This window comes from Phoca vitulina, unplaced genomic scaffold (genome assembly GCF_004348235.1).
Source record: "Phoca vitulina isolate PV1807 unplaced genomic scaffold, GSC_HSeal_1.0 scaffold15, whole genome shotgun sequence".
NCBI classification, from domain to species: Eukaryota; Metazoa; Chordata; class Mammalia; order Carnivora; family Phocidae; genus Phoca; species Phoca vitulina.
In genome coordinates this window covers 20,119,854-20,134,941 of record NW_022589718.1, presented here as the reverse complement: position 1 = coordinate 20,134,941, position 15,088 = coordinate 20,119,854, and the positions used below count along the sequence as shown (strand labels likewise).

At 38.1% G+C, this 15,088-nt stretch overlaps 1 protein-coding gene across 1 annotated transcript in view; it reads left to right on the top strand.

The window, feature by feature from the left end:
- The first annotated feature begins 1,008 nt into the window (after positions 1 to 1,008).
- The window catches only part of MTMR7 (myotubularin related protein 7), a 106,374-nt gene continuing 92,294 nt past the window's right edge, over positions 1,009 to 15,088 (top strand). Inside the window, exon 1 of the mRNA XM_032413530.1 lies at positions 1,009 to 1,122. Within this exon, the coding sequence (XP_032269421.1) occupies positions 1,099 to 1,122 (24 nt within the window). The 5' untranslated portion in view covers positions 1,009 to 1,098. The remainder of the gene's footprint in view (positions 1,123 to 15,088) is intronic.

The window sequence follows — 15,088 nt, the reverse complement described above, 5'->3', positions numbered from 1 at the left end:
AAATTTTAAAATAAAAGTAACACTGTATTGATTAAGCATTTATTTGGAAAGCTACAATGTGCTTACCATGCATTGAACAAGAGCTAGAAGACAGAATCTCTACAGTTAAATAATTTACAATCCAATTAGAGAGATGAATAAGAGCTAGAAAAAAAACTGAATGGATATTATTCTAAGAACTATGTACAGTCCTGTGAAATTTTAGTTATAGTGGAAGGTTGAGCACTTAAGGTTGCAAGAAAAAAAGGTTGGGGGTAGTGGTGGCATTTCTTCTCTGGCTTTTTCCGATAGCTTAATACTAACAATAGCAGTAACTACTCTTAATATCATAAATAGAAAATTGTTATCTTATAATGGATGTTTTGTATCTTTACCTTCTAGTTCAGTTAGAGCTAAGTGAAGATGGCAAATGAACACCCAACAGGGTGCCAAGGGAAGGCATCTCTTGCAACAGCTAAGTGGCAGGGTGACGTGAGATTCCTGACTTAACAGAACACCTCCTAAGGATCTAACACTGTTGCTCTTATTGCCATCCTTATCCCAAATGCTATACCAGCTGCTCACGTGCTCAAACATACAGACATAGCCCACCAGGACGTCCCAGATCGGGAGTGCAAGTGGCAGCCTTTTTCCTGCCCCACCCTGAAGTCCTACCTATCCTGGGACGCTCGGGAAGGAAGCCCATCAATGCGCGGTGCGGAGCTGCGCGTACTCCCCAGCAATCCTCCAAGAGGCCACACCCAACACAAGGCCCCCATTGTGTCTTGGGGAACAGTAGCCTCACAGTATTACGCTGGCTGCCCCTCTTAAAGAGCAGCCAGCGGCTCTTGGCGACCCCAGCCAGCAGTGGGCTGGGCGGCCGCACACAGGGCAGGTGGCAGGAGCGCAGAACCGCGCGCGCTCTAGGGCCGCGCCGGCGCCCCGGGCCCGCAAGCCGGCCTCGCGCGGGCGCCGCCGCACCTGGAGGCGGAGCCAAGCCCCGTGGCCCGCCCGCTCCTGGGCGCGAAGCCCCCTCCCCGCGCCCCTCCCGCCGCGCTGCAGACGCGCGCAGGTGCGTGAGGCCGCGCCCGCCCAGGACCTTGCAGAAGTGGGCCCGCCATGGAGCACATCCGCACGCCCAAGGTTGGTGGCACGGGCGCGGGCGGAAGAGGGAGAGCCGGAGCTGGAGGAGGGATGCTGAGCGGGCGGGAGGCCCGGCTTCCCTGCGAGGCGCTGGCCGAGCCGGCACGGCGAGCGAGGGAGGAGGAGGCAGCGCTCGAGCATCTCCGGGTTCGCTGTGAGGCTGGTCTTTCTCTCGCTGTCTCACAGGCCTAACTGTGGCTGTTGCTGGATCTAACCTCTTGTCCTTGAGAGTGCGCATTGGACAGGGGCGGACGGGAGGGAACCCCAATCGTCCGTGGAGTAATAGGGCTGCTGATAAGCTGATAAACGCTCCCTTCTAGTCTGGCACTAGGTTGCGGGTGCTGCTCCCCCCCCCCCTCAATTTTCTGTTGGCTGCTCTCAGCAGTTGAAAGAGAAACAAGCCTTCCTGATGACAGGTGCAAGGGAAGGAGTTACGTGCAGGTGGATTAAAGGCACCTCGGAAGCTTGTTGAATCTAAGGGTTTCAGACCCACAGGGCTTACCCTTCAGCTACCCCATCCTCAGGCTATCAGCTGCAGTGCACCTTACACGGAGCAGATGATCAGTGTTCGCTGTGGGGTGAATGTTATTATCAGTCCTTCCATCTTCTTGCCTTTTCCGCCAGTTTTCGTTCATTGAGGAGAAGGGCGCAGCTTACAGATTCATCCACTGGTGTGTTTGAAAACAACAGCAGCTTTTGCCACTTAACAAAAGCGCCTGGTCCCTGGTCATTCCAGATAAATTACACTGGAATCGTTGACGGCTGCACCAAACTTCCCCACTCATAGTTGCACTAGTAATGTAATTTAGAGTGAAAACGATGATCAAATTCCTGTCTGATAAAAACCCTAAACTAGTGATGAGAATATATTTCAAGCCAGTTGGCTATCTCTCATTACTACCACCACAGCTCCTTGTGTTTCCAGGATGATCTCACGTTCAAAATCTAGGCCCTTGATAGAGTTAAGTCAAAGCTGGGTCTGTGTGGTCAGAATTTAGGCGGCCCCAGGGATCCCACTCATTTCATGCAAGGGAGGAGGGGGTGGGCATCGCTTTGTTATAAGTCCAGTAAGAAGAATTCATTCCTAAATTCTAGAATGGTTCCTAAGTACCTCATTGTAGAAGCCGCTTTACAATGATCTCAGGTCAGTGGAAGAATGAATCTTTTAGTTTGCTAGATAGTGTCAATTCCAATAGTAAATTTAAATTGTATTGATTTTGCACTATAGAATTAAATTGTTGCTTTACTATTGGGAAATTGTAAACATAGAAGAGAGCACCATAAACCACAAGGTAGGTGGCTCAGAGCTTTCAGGATTTAAGTCGTGCTAAATAATTTATTCCGGAATGACAAATTTAACTCATGGACTCCCTTCGTCCTTGCCAAGGGCATTTTTTCTTTGTCATGATGAAGGGGGCCCTTTATAAAAATATCTGTTGTGAATGTCAATAGCAAGAGTGATAGAGTGACATGGCACCATAGAATATGAATTTGGGGATTAAAGGCCTTTTCTAATCTGTGTTCAAACTCTGTACAAAGCCACGTGTGTAAACCTGAACAGCAAACAATATTCTACTTATAATTGGTTTTCATGAACACTCTCTACGCAGTGTAGTACCTCAAATCAGAAATCCTCTTCTATCAGGAAATGGAAAAAATGGGGGAAAATGGAGAATCATCTGAAATGTCATTGAATTGAGGGTCATTAACATTTAGGATAACACAGGTGGAAAAAATTAAATCTAGAGATTGGGTGGAGCAGATTCATTTACTCATCCATTTCATCTCAAGCCTTTGAGGACCTTTCATGTGTGAGGCTCTGTTAGGTCCTGGGAGCATGAAACATCAGGGAACTCCTTGTCTGGAAGGGGAGACAGTTGTAAGTCTGGACAGAGATACATACAAGAGAATGGATGAGAATGAGCTCAACCATTAAGGGTGAGTGAAGTCTTCTTAAAGAAGAGTGGAGTCTTAACATGTAAGGAGTCAAGGAGGACCAGGAGCACTTGAAATAGCTGTCATGCAATTGTGTCCATATGATGTAAGATGACAACCTCAAAGAGGCTGAAACCTTAGGAGTGATAAAGACGGAAATGATGAAATGATTGCTTGAGGCTAAACAACATCTCTTTTCATTTTGCATTTTTAAGTGCAAAACTAATTTTCACAGTATAAATGAAAAATAGAACATGGCTACTTACAGAGTATGTGTTGCAAAGTATGTCATTAGTAATGGTTACATTCATCTTTATTATTTGCTTCCAGTATGCTCTGGGGGAGCTGGATAGCTAGTTTGCCTTCGATTTCAGGATTCATGTCTTGGGCTATAAGGAAGGATATAAGGATATTCGCAAATTTTGTTTTTCTGATCTGTGTGTTTGAAGTGATATTTACCATGTAGATAGCAGGCTTTTATTTTAAGAGGAAAAGAAGTGCACGCATGTATGTGTGTATAATGTACAGTTGCTTTGCTACTACAATGAAAGTCATTCATTTACTCTTTATAAGCTGCATGATATCCATCACAGCCTCTGTGTTCTTCTTCAGTCTCTGGAGTGCAGTTTAAGGAGACAGATGCACATGAATAATCTGGAATACTTTGCACATATTTCTTTCTGTGTGTGTGTGCATGTTTAACTGAAGCCTTTAACAGAGCATATGTTAAGCAGGGTGTTTCTCTCCCAGAATGGTTCCTTTATAGAAAAAAAATGTTCTAAGGACAAGCTAGTTTGCAGTTGGGTCAAAGTGAGGACACCAAGCATTACCTGCACTCATCACAGTGAACTTCTGGGTTTTTACTTCACTGTCTGGATTTTTTTTTTTTTTTTAACCAGTCTGAAAGCTTGCTAGTAAGAAAATACCCTGCAAGAAGCTTAGGGATAATTTGGGTTCAGTTATATGAAAAGGCTGCAGGACTCCTGGACATAGCTTGAAGTGTTTTGTAGGATTTGGTTTTGTACTGGACTGAAGCTAGTGTGTCTAAGATGCTGGCTAAATAATCTCTACTTTTTATGCTTTGATCTTTCTGGGAAATTTTTTTTTTCCCCCACATCAGTAAATTTTAGTTGTAAAATAAAATATGTGAAGACCTCCCAAACTGCAAACCTGACCTTGAAAATGTCTTCTCTTTCCACCTCTTCCTCCTGGTCTGAGCCATTACTGGAATAGCCTACCCACTGGTAACTGTCCTCTGCTCTTCTCTAACCCCTTCTGCACAGAGCCTGGGGATGCTTTGATGGCACAAGTTGGTCATGTTACTTGCTCGCTGAAATTCTTGGGTGGCTTCCCTTCATTTTTGTCTCTTTTTTAAGATTTGTTTATTTATTTTAGAGAATGTGAGTGCGGGGTGGGGGACAGAGGGAGAGGAAGAGAGCATTTCAGGCAGCCTCCGTGCTGAGTGCGGAGCCTGACAGAGGGCTCTATCTCACAGCCCTGAGATCATGACTTGAACCGAAATCAGGAGTCAGATGCTTAACCGACTGAGCCACCCTGGGTGGCTTCCGTTTGTACCCAGTGTATAAAATGAGGATGCTCAGAGTGACCCATAAGGCCCTGTGTAGACTGGCCCCTCCTCACTTCCCCAGCCTCATTCTGTGACAATCATTTTCTTATTCACTACCCTCTGGTCACAACTAGCCTTTGTGGGTTTCTCAAATGTGAGTTCTTTTCTGCCTCAGGACGTCTGCACTGCTGTTCCATCTAGGGGATACTCTTATTCTCTCTCTTCACCTGGCTAAAACTCATCTCTCCAGTTACAGACTAGATAGAATTTCCTCAGAGTGGTTATTGCCTAATTCTGCCTCTGAGTCAGGTTTGCCTGTTACATTGTATCACCAAACACAATATTTCACCTTATGCTCCTTGTTACAAGTTTTAGATTTGAGTGTTTAATGTTTGGCTCCCCTGCTAGACTAGGAGCCCTATGAAGGTGAGGATCATGTCTTGTTCACCCCCAACACAGTTCCTGGCACCGATTAAGCATCAGTAAATAAATTAATAATTGAATAAGAGGAGTAATTCTTGGTTTCAGTTCTTCAGTTTTTACTGTTTGCTTTAGTGATCCAGGCCTTGTGTGTTGTACCCATGACTAGGAACAGTATTGTAAATCCTCTAATAGATCTAGTGTCGAGTACTTGTCGATGTCAGTATATTATGTCACATATATGTAATGATGTGTATTTTGTGATTATATGTAGTTTTAATGAGATAGAATCCAAATAACATTAAATTTACCATTTCAGTCATTTTATATGATTCAGTGTTTTTTAGTGCATTTACAATGTTGTGCAACCATCACCAGTCTCGAATTCAGAGCATTTCATCACCCCCCAAAAGAAACCCAGTGCTGATTCTACTTTCGGTCTCTATTAGATTTCCCTACTCTGGACATTTCATATCATAATCTAAGATATGGCCTCTTGTGACTTCTTTCATTTAGCATAATTTTTTCCTAGGTTCATCCAAGTCGTAGCATGTAATGATACTTCATTCCCTTTTATGCAGGGTAATATTGCACTATGTGGATATACCACATGCTGTTTATTCATTCATCAATTGATGGGCATTTGGGTTGCTCCCACTTTTTGATTATTATGAATAGGTGCTGCTGTGAACACTCTTATACTTGTTTGTGTGTATGTGAAAATTTTTTGTTTTTTTTGAGTATAGTTGACTCACAATGTTACCTTAGTTTCAGGTGTACAATTTAGTGATTTGACAGATTTATACATTATGCTGTGCTCACCACAGGTGTAGCTACCACCTGGCCTATTACATGGCTATTACACATCACTGACTGTATTCCTTATGCTCTTTTATTGCCAAGATTTACTCATTGCATAACTGGAGCCCTGTATCTCCCTCTCCCCTTCACTCATTTTGCCCAATCCCCCACACCCTGAAAATAAGTTTTTAATTCTCTTAGGTGTATCCCTAGAAGTGGAATTACTGGGTCATATAATAATTCCATGCTACTTTTTGGGGAAATTATGATTACATCTTACATTTGATATTACTAAAACTTTCCTCTTCATGTGATTCCAACAATATAGAATGAATTGTATGGTGTACAGAACCTAGATACTTTGGAAACAATTGTTTAGATGGTATGGATAAATAGATTTACATCAAAAGGGAATATGGAATTTGTTGAACATTTAAACAGTTTCTTAGAAAACCAACCCAGTGAGCATGAAGTTATATTTCTATCATTCCAAATTCAATTCTAATTTGTGACAATGGCCCTTTTTACATAGTCATAGTGTGCTTTTTCTCTCATACTGAACTTTTTGCCCACTGTTATTTTGTATATATATTTTATATTCAGAATTCACTCACCTATTTATTGTTTTATTTTTTTAAAAGATTTTATTTATTTATTTGAGACAGAGAAATAGAGAAAGCATGAGAGGGGAGAGTGTCAGAGGGAGAAGCCGACTCCCTGCCGAGCTGGGATCCGGGTGCGGGACTCGATCCCGGGACTCCAGGATCATGACCTGAGCCGAAGGCAGTCGCTTAACCAACCGAGCTACCCAGGCACCCCTATTTATTGTTTTAATGAGTGCATATTATTCATGTAACTATAGTTTGTGTAACCCGCGCTACTATTAGGGATTTGGATTTTGAGCCCCTGTGAAAATCCCTGGTACAGTTTTCTTAATATATATTGCCCAGACTAGAAAGTCTTAGAGTAGGAACAATCTTATGAGGTTATTACAGGATATCTTTTAGTAGTTGAAAGATTCTCATATGGCCCAATGTTTAGGCAAATTCTTTATAGTCTCAGCAGAAACAAAGGATAGGGATGGCAGAAGAGAAAGTCTTGCTGATATAGAGGGTTGTTTCCCACAATTATATCTGTTTGTATAAAAGACATTAGTTTATCTTTTAAAAGAATAGAGGCATCTAAACAGTTGACTCTTGGCAGTGAAGATATGGAGGTATTTCAGGCATCTGAGAAGAGAATGGACTAGAATCATGTTTTGTTTTTTTTTAATTGAAGTATAGTTGACATACAGGATTATCAGTTTCAGGTGTACAACATAGTGATTCGACATTTACATAATTATGAAACGATCACCATAAGTCTAGTCACCATCTGTCACCCTACACGGTTATTACAATATTATTGACTGTTCCCTATGCTGTACTCTACATCCTGTGACTTATTTATTTTATAACTGGAAGTTTGTACTTCTTAATCTCCTTCACCTACTTTGCCCATCCACCACTCCTCCCATCTGGCAACCACTCATTTGTCCTCTGTACTTAGGAGTATGTTTGAGTATGTTTCTACTTTGTTTGGTTTTTTAGATTCCACATATAAGTGAAATCATATGGTGTTTGTCTTTCTCTGTCTGACTTACTTCACTTAGCATAATATCATACCTCTAGATCCATCCGTGTAGTTGCAAATGGCAAGACTTCATTCTTTTTTATGATGGTTTTTCCATTTCATAAATTTGCCAAATATTCTTTATCCATTCATCTATTGAGGACTCTTGGGTTGCTTCCATATCTTGGTCATTGTAAATAATGCTGCAAAATGCTCCTATCTTTTTGAATTAGCATTTTTGTTTCCTTTTGGTAAATACCCAGTAGTGGAATTGCTGGATCATATGGTAATTCTATTTTTAATTTTTTGAGATCCTCCATACTATTTTCCATAATGGCTGCACCAATTTTCATTCCCCCAACAGTGCATGATGGTTTCCTTTTCTCTGCATCCTTGCCAACATTTGTTATTTCTTTTCTTTTTGATACTGTCTGTTCTGACAGGTGTGGGGTGATATCTCATTGTGGTGGTGATTTTCCCTTCCCTGATGATTAGTGATGTAGAGCATCTTTTCATGTGTCTGTTGGCCATCTGGATGTCTTTTTGGCACATGTCTGTTCAGGTCCTCTGCCCATTTTTTAAACAGATTGTTGTGGGGTTTTTTAGAGTCAGGTTGCATGAGTTCTTTATATATTTTGTATATTAGTCCCTTATCAGATGTATCATTAGCAAATATCTAATTTAGTAGGTTGTCTTTTTGTTTTGTTGATGGTTTCCTTTGTTGTGAAAAAAGCTTTTTAGTGTGATGTCCTATTTGTTTATTTTTGCTTTTGTTGCCCTTGTCTGTGAAGATAGATCCAAAAAAATATTGCTAAGGCTGGTGTCACTGAGATTACTGCCTATGTTATGTTTTATGAGCTTTATGTTTTCATGTCTAACATATAGGTCTTTAATCCATATTGAGTTTAGTATATGATGTAAGAAAGTGGTCCAGTTTCATTCTTTTGCATGTAGGTGTCCAGTTTCCTCAGCACCATTTATTGAAGAGACTGTCTTTCCCCCACTATGTATTCCTGCCTCCTTTGTTTTAGATTAATTGACCATATAAATGTGGGTTTATTTCTGGGCTCTGTTCTGTTCCATTGATTTATGTGTCTGTTTTAGTGCCAGTACCATAATGTTTTGATTACTATAGGTATGTAGTGTAGTTTGATATCTGGGAGCTTGATACTTCCAGTTTTGTTCTTTCTCAAGATTGCTTTGGCTATTTAGGGTCCTTTGTGGTTTCATACAAATTTTAGATTTATTTCTTCTGGTTCTGTGAAATATGCCATTGGTATTTTTTTTTTTTTTTTTTTAAAGATTTTATTTATTTATTTGACAGAGACAGAGATAGCGAGAGCAGGAACACAAGCAGCAGGAGTGGGAGAGGGAGAAGCAGGCTTCCCCCTGAGGAGGGAGCCCGATGTGGGACTAGATCCCAAGACCCTGGGATCATGACCTGAGCCGAAGGCAGACGCTTAACGACTGAGCCACCCAGGAGCCCCTGCCATTGGTATTTTGATAGGGATTGCATTGAATCCATAGATTGCTTTAGGTAGTATGGACATTTTAACAATATTGATTCTTCCAATCCATGAGCACAGTATATCTTTTCATTTATTTGTGCTGTCTTCAATTTTTTCATCCATGTCTTCTAGTTTTCATAATACAAGTCTTTAACCTCCTTAGTTACATTTATTTCTAGGTATTTCATTCTTTTTGATGGAATTGTAAATGGGATTGTTTTCTTAATTTATGTTTCTGATACTTTGTTATTAGTATATAGATTTATTAGCAACAGATTTCTGGGTATTAATTTTGTCTCCTGCAACTTTACTGAATTTGTTTATTCTAATAGTTTTTTTGTGGAGTTTTTAGAGTTTTCTATACCATTTTGTTGGCAAATAATGACAGTTTTACTTCTTCCTTACCAACTTGGATGCCTCATTTCTTTTGCTTGTCTGATTACTGGGGCTAGGATTTTCAGTACTATGTTGAATAAAAGTTGTGAGAGTGAGCATCTTTGTCTTGTTCCTGATCTTAGAAGAAAAGCTTTCAGCTTTTCATTGTAGAGTATGATAGTGGGTTTGTCATATATGGTGTTTATTATGCTGGGGGTATGTTCCCTCTATACTCACTTTGTTGAGAGTTTTTATCATTTTGTTAATGTAGTGTACACATTGATTGATTTGCACATATTGAACCATCCTTTCAAAATCCTACTTGATTGTGCTATATGATCCTTTTACTATATTGTTGAATTTAGTTTGGTAATATTTTGTTGAGGATTTTTGTGTTCGTGTTCATCAGGGATATTGGCCTGTAATTTTATTTTATTTTATTTTTTTTTTTTTTGTTTTTAGTTTTGATATCAGGGTAGTGCTGGCCTCATAGAATGAATTTGGAAGTTTTCTTCCTCTTCTATTTTTTGGGGAATAGTTTGAGAGGACAGATATTAACTCTCCTTTAATATATGGTAGAATTGACCTGTAAACCCATCTGGACTTTTGTTTATTGGGAGTGTCTTGATTACCTATTCAATTTTATCCTAATACTTGGTCTATTCAGAATTTCTATTTCTTCCTTGTTCAGTTTGGAAGATTATATGTTTCTAGGAATTTTTCCATTTCTTCTAGGTTTATTCATTTTTTTCTAAGTCCAGTTTGTTGGCATATAATTGTTCATAGTAGTTTCTTATAATCCTTTGTATCTCTGTGGTTTCAGTTGTACCTTCTCCTCTTTCATTTCTGATTTTATTTGGGCCCTCTCTGTATTTTTCTTATTGAGTCTGGCTAAAGGGTTTTCAATTTTGTTATCTTTGGACCAGACCAGCTCTTAGTTTTATTGATCTTTTATATTGTTTTTAAAGTTTATATTTCATTTATTTCCCTTCTTATTTTTATTACTTCCTTCTACTAACTTTGGGCTTTGTGTATTCTTCTTTTTATAGTCCATTGGGTGGAAGTTAGATTGCTTATTTGAGATTTTCCTTATTTTTTGAGGTATTAATATAAACTTCCCTCTTAGAAATGCTTTTGCTATGTCCCGTAGAATTTGGACCATTGTTTTTCCATTCTTATTTGTCTCAAGGCATTTTTGGATTTCCTCTTTGATCTTTCTTGACCCATTCGTTGTTTAGTAGCATGTTGTTTGACCTCTATGTACTTGTGGTTTTTTTCTCGTAGTTTTTTTTTATTATAATTAATTTCTAATTTCATATCATCATGGTTGGAAAAAATGCTTGATTTCAGTCTTCTTAAATTTATTGAGACTTGTTTTGTGGCCTAACATGTGATCTATTCTGGAGAATGTTACGTGTACACTTGAAAGGAATCTTCTGTGTTTGAATGGCATGTTTTTTTATTTATCTATTAATCTATTTTGTCTAATTATCATTTAAGGACTCTCTTTCCTTATTAATTTTCTCTTTGGATGATCTATCCATTGATGTATAGGGGGTGTGAAAATCTTCAATATTGTATTGCTGTCAGTTTCTACCTTTATGTCTGTTAGTATTTGCTTTACATATTTAGGTGCTCTTATGTTGGGTGCATAGATACTTACAATTGTTATATCTTCTTGTTGGAGTGATCCCTTTATCATTTTGTAATGACCTTCTTTGTCTCTTGTTACAGTCTTTGTTTTTAAAGTCTGCTTTGTCTGATATAAGTATTGCTACCCCAGGTTTCTTTTCATTCCATTTGCATAGAATAGCTTTTTCCATCCCTTCACTTTCAGTCTGTGTGTGTCTTTAGGTCTGAAGTGAGTCTCTTGGAGGCAGCGTATATATGGGTCTTGTTTTTTTATCCATTTAGTCAGACCGTGTCTTTTGATTGGAGCATTTGGTCCATTTACATTTTAAATAAGTATTGATAGGTGTGTATTTATTGCTATTTTTTTAGCTGTTTTCTGGTGGGTTTTGTAGTTCTTCTCTGTTCTAGATTCATGTTTGAGTTTCCTCGAAGCCAAGTCCCCAGCTACTCCGAGTTTCATACTTCTCATGCACAGAACTCACTGTGTCCCTTGGCAGTCTATAATGACCATGGACAGCTCTAAACATTAGGAAGTTTTCTTTATATTTAGTAAAAATCTGTTTCACTTTAGTTTTTGGCAGTTAGGTCTAGCTCTGTTCATTGGGAGATTGCCCAGTACATCAACCCTCCTTCCAGGAAAGGGCCCTTCAAGTATTTCATTTGATGTTGCCATCCCCCTAATGCTTCCCTCCTACCTGAGTAGTTAGCTTAGTGCCACCTGTTCTGGTAACCAACCACTGGCTTCGTTTAAGTCCCTTTACCATCCTGGATGTTTTACTCAGTGAGTTACAAAAATATGATTACTGCAGGTTTTGTTGAATTGAGGAAGAGTAAAATTTAATAATGATTTTTAAATGGTGTGTTCCACAGAGCCACATCTCAGTGGCCTTTTGGTGAACTGAGTGTGGAAGAGAACCCTTAAGTTAGCTCCCCACATTGTGCTGTGCAGTCAAGCCTGCCCTGCCTTTTCCTTGAGTGCTAGTGTCTTACCCTTATCTTTGTTGAATGTAGTCTCATTGGATTTGGTTTATTGCTTAATCGCTTATTCTGTCTTTTGATCTGGTACACTTCTGCCCCTCTTGGTTTGTACCATTGGCATTTTTTTTTTTTTAAAGATTTTATTTATTTATTTGAGAGAGAGAGAACGAGAGAGAGGGGGGAGGGTCAGAGGGAGAAACAGACTCCCTGCCGAGCAGGGAGCCCGATGCGGGACTCGATCCAGGGACTCCAGGATCGTGACCTGAGCCGAAGGCAGTCGCTTAACCAACTGAGCCACCCAGGCGCCCTGTACCATTGGCATTTTAACAAGCTAACCTCCTGTTACCTCATCCATGATCTCATCCAAGAAAGAAACTAGGTTAGGTGGATGTGACTTCCTAGTAACCAAAGTTACTTTGCCCCCGTCTCCCAGGATCTCAATCCTGATAGCAGATTAACTTGTTCTTTCAGTTTGGTGCCGTCTACCATTTGAGAAACTTGTCCTTTATCACCTCTCCAGATAGCTTATTGAAGAAAAAAATGAAGTTGTCTGTGATGATGACTGAGTGAATCCACAATATTTCTGCAGACTGATGGTTTCCTTTTCTAGGTTCATACAAAATTCCATTAAAGAAGCAATTTTAGAATCTTGCCTTGAATTAATGTCAAACTTACCAACTTATAATTACAAAATTTCATGTCCCCCATTTGAAAATAGTGATCTGATTTGCAAGTGTTCTCTGTGATTGAGAGAGCTCAATAGACTCCTGAGAAGATTCTTTTTCTGTGTCATTCACTACCAGTATATCATTAGCACTAAATGTTATCTCTTCTTTCAATTTCATTTAACAAATAATAATTTTCAGGTTATAAAAGTATTATTTTTGATTCTATATTAGAGTTGATATAGAAATTAACCACTGTTAATATTTGAATATATTTCCTTCTGCCATTTTTTTCATTGCATGAATACTCAACCTTTTTATTTGTTTGTTTAGAAATTAAGGATCACCCAGCTCAATTTTGTAGTATGCTTTCTTTAACTTACTGTATTGTGGTCTTTGAAAACATGCTTTTAGAAGACTATGTGATGTTTTATAATACAGAAATATCATTATCACATTAACCATTTCCCCATAAGGCTATTACAATAATGTTATGATGAAAATCTTGTTTATTAATTATTATCTGCATATGTGATTACTCCCTTAGGATAGAACCCTAGATAGAATTACTGTGTCACAGAAGATGAATGATTGATATATATTGCCAAATGACTTTACAAAAACATCAATTTTTAGAAATTGATTTTAGGTATAGTGTCCTTCTCACTGTGCCATTGCTTATTATTTAAAAAAATATTTGCTACTGGGTATTATGAATCACAGACCTATACATCTGAAACCAATAATATATGTTGTTAATACAAAAAATAAAGGCAAAGAAAGCCTAAAAAAATAAAAATAAAAATATTTGCTAATTTAAAGAAGGAGGATGGTACTTCATTCTTTCATTGTGTTTTTTTTTTTTACTAGTGATGTTGAAACCTTTTCAAACATGTTTTTTGACATTTTGTTACTTCTCTATATTACCTACTTATATCTGTTTTCATTTTAATAATTGGTGATTTTATTATGTGGATGGTATGTGTGTATATATATATTTACATATATATTTAATAACTTTATTCAGAATTCACATACTATAAAATTAATTCTTTTAAAGTATATAATTCTGTCCTTTTTTGTATATTCACCAACACAATTATCTAATTCCAGAACATGTCATCACTCCAAAAAGAAACCCATACTTAGTAACGATCACTCCCATTTCTCCCTCCTGCTTAACCATCAACCATTAATGCACTTTCTGTCTCTGTGTATTAGCTTTTTCTGGACATTTCATATAAATTGAGTCCTACAACATGTGGCTTGCTTTTTTCACTTAGCATAATGTTTTCAAGATTCATCCCCGTTGTAGCATGTATCAGTACTTCATTACTTTCTATCCATTCTATGGATAGACCAGATTTTGTTTATCTACTTATCAATTGATGGATATTTGTCTTGTTTCCATTGTTGGGCTATTATGAATAATGCTCCTGTGAACTTTTGTATACAAGTTTTTGTGTGGGCATATGTTTTTCTTTCTCCTGGGTGGAATCTCACTTCTCTAAGAGTGGAATTGCTGAATCATATGGCAACCCTAGGTTTAACATTTTGAGGAACTGTAATGAAGTCGCTGTACTGTTTCAAAGTTCCACCAACAATGTATGAGGATTCCAGTTTTTCCATATCCTTGTCAGCACTTATTACTGTCTTTTTTCTTTTATTCATCTTAGTGGGTGCAAAGTGGTATTTATCATGGTTTTGGTTTGCATTTCCCTAATGACTAATTATGTTGCCTGTCTTTTCATGTGCTTAGTGACCATTGGTTTTATCTTCTTTGGAGAACCATCTGTTTAAATCCTTTAATCATTTTTAAGTTACATTATTTGTCTTTTTATTTATTTACTTATTTAGTTGCAAAAAAGTTCTTTGTATATTCTGGATACAGGTCCCTAACTAGATATATGACTTGCAAATGTCTCCTCCCATTCTGTCAGTTTTCTTTTCGTAGTCTTGATGGCATCCTTTGAAGCATAAAGGTTTTTAATTTTGATGAAGTCTAACTTATGCATTTTTTTCTTTTATCACTTGTACTTTAGGTGTCAGTCATATTTATTATATTTTTTGAAAAGACTTTTTTTCTGCTTATAAAAGTATATCACAGAAAATTTAGTTCAAAAGAGCAGAAAGAAAATAAAAATCATGCATATCTCAAAACCCAGGAAAAACTGCTGTTAACTTGGTATAGATTATCAGCCCTTTCTTTACATATAAATAGAAAAATAATATAAAAAGTTAAGTTCATTTTCTTTCTTTGTGTGTGTATATAATTTGGGGGGATGAGACCTGGTTTTTTATATGTCATAATACACTATAAATATTTTTTCTCATTTTATTAAACATTCTTATGAAAAGCGGTCATAACTACAGCATCTCACGTTGGATACATCGTAAATTATTTCATGTTGGGAGGCGATTCTCCGTGGCTCTTAAATGTTTCTGCGCTTTTGCTCTGAACTACCTTCTCAAGG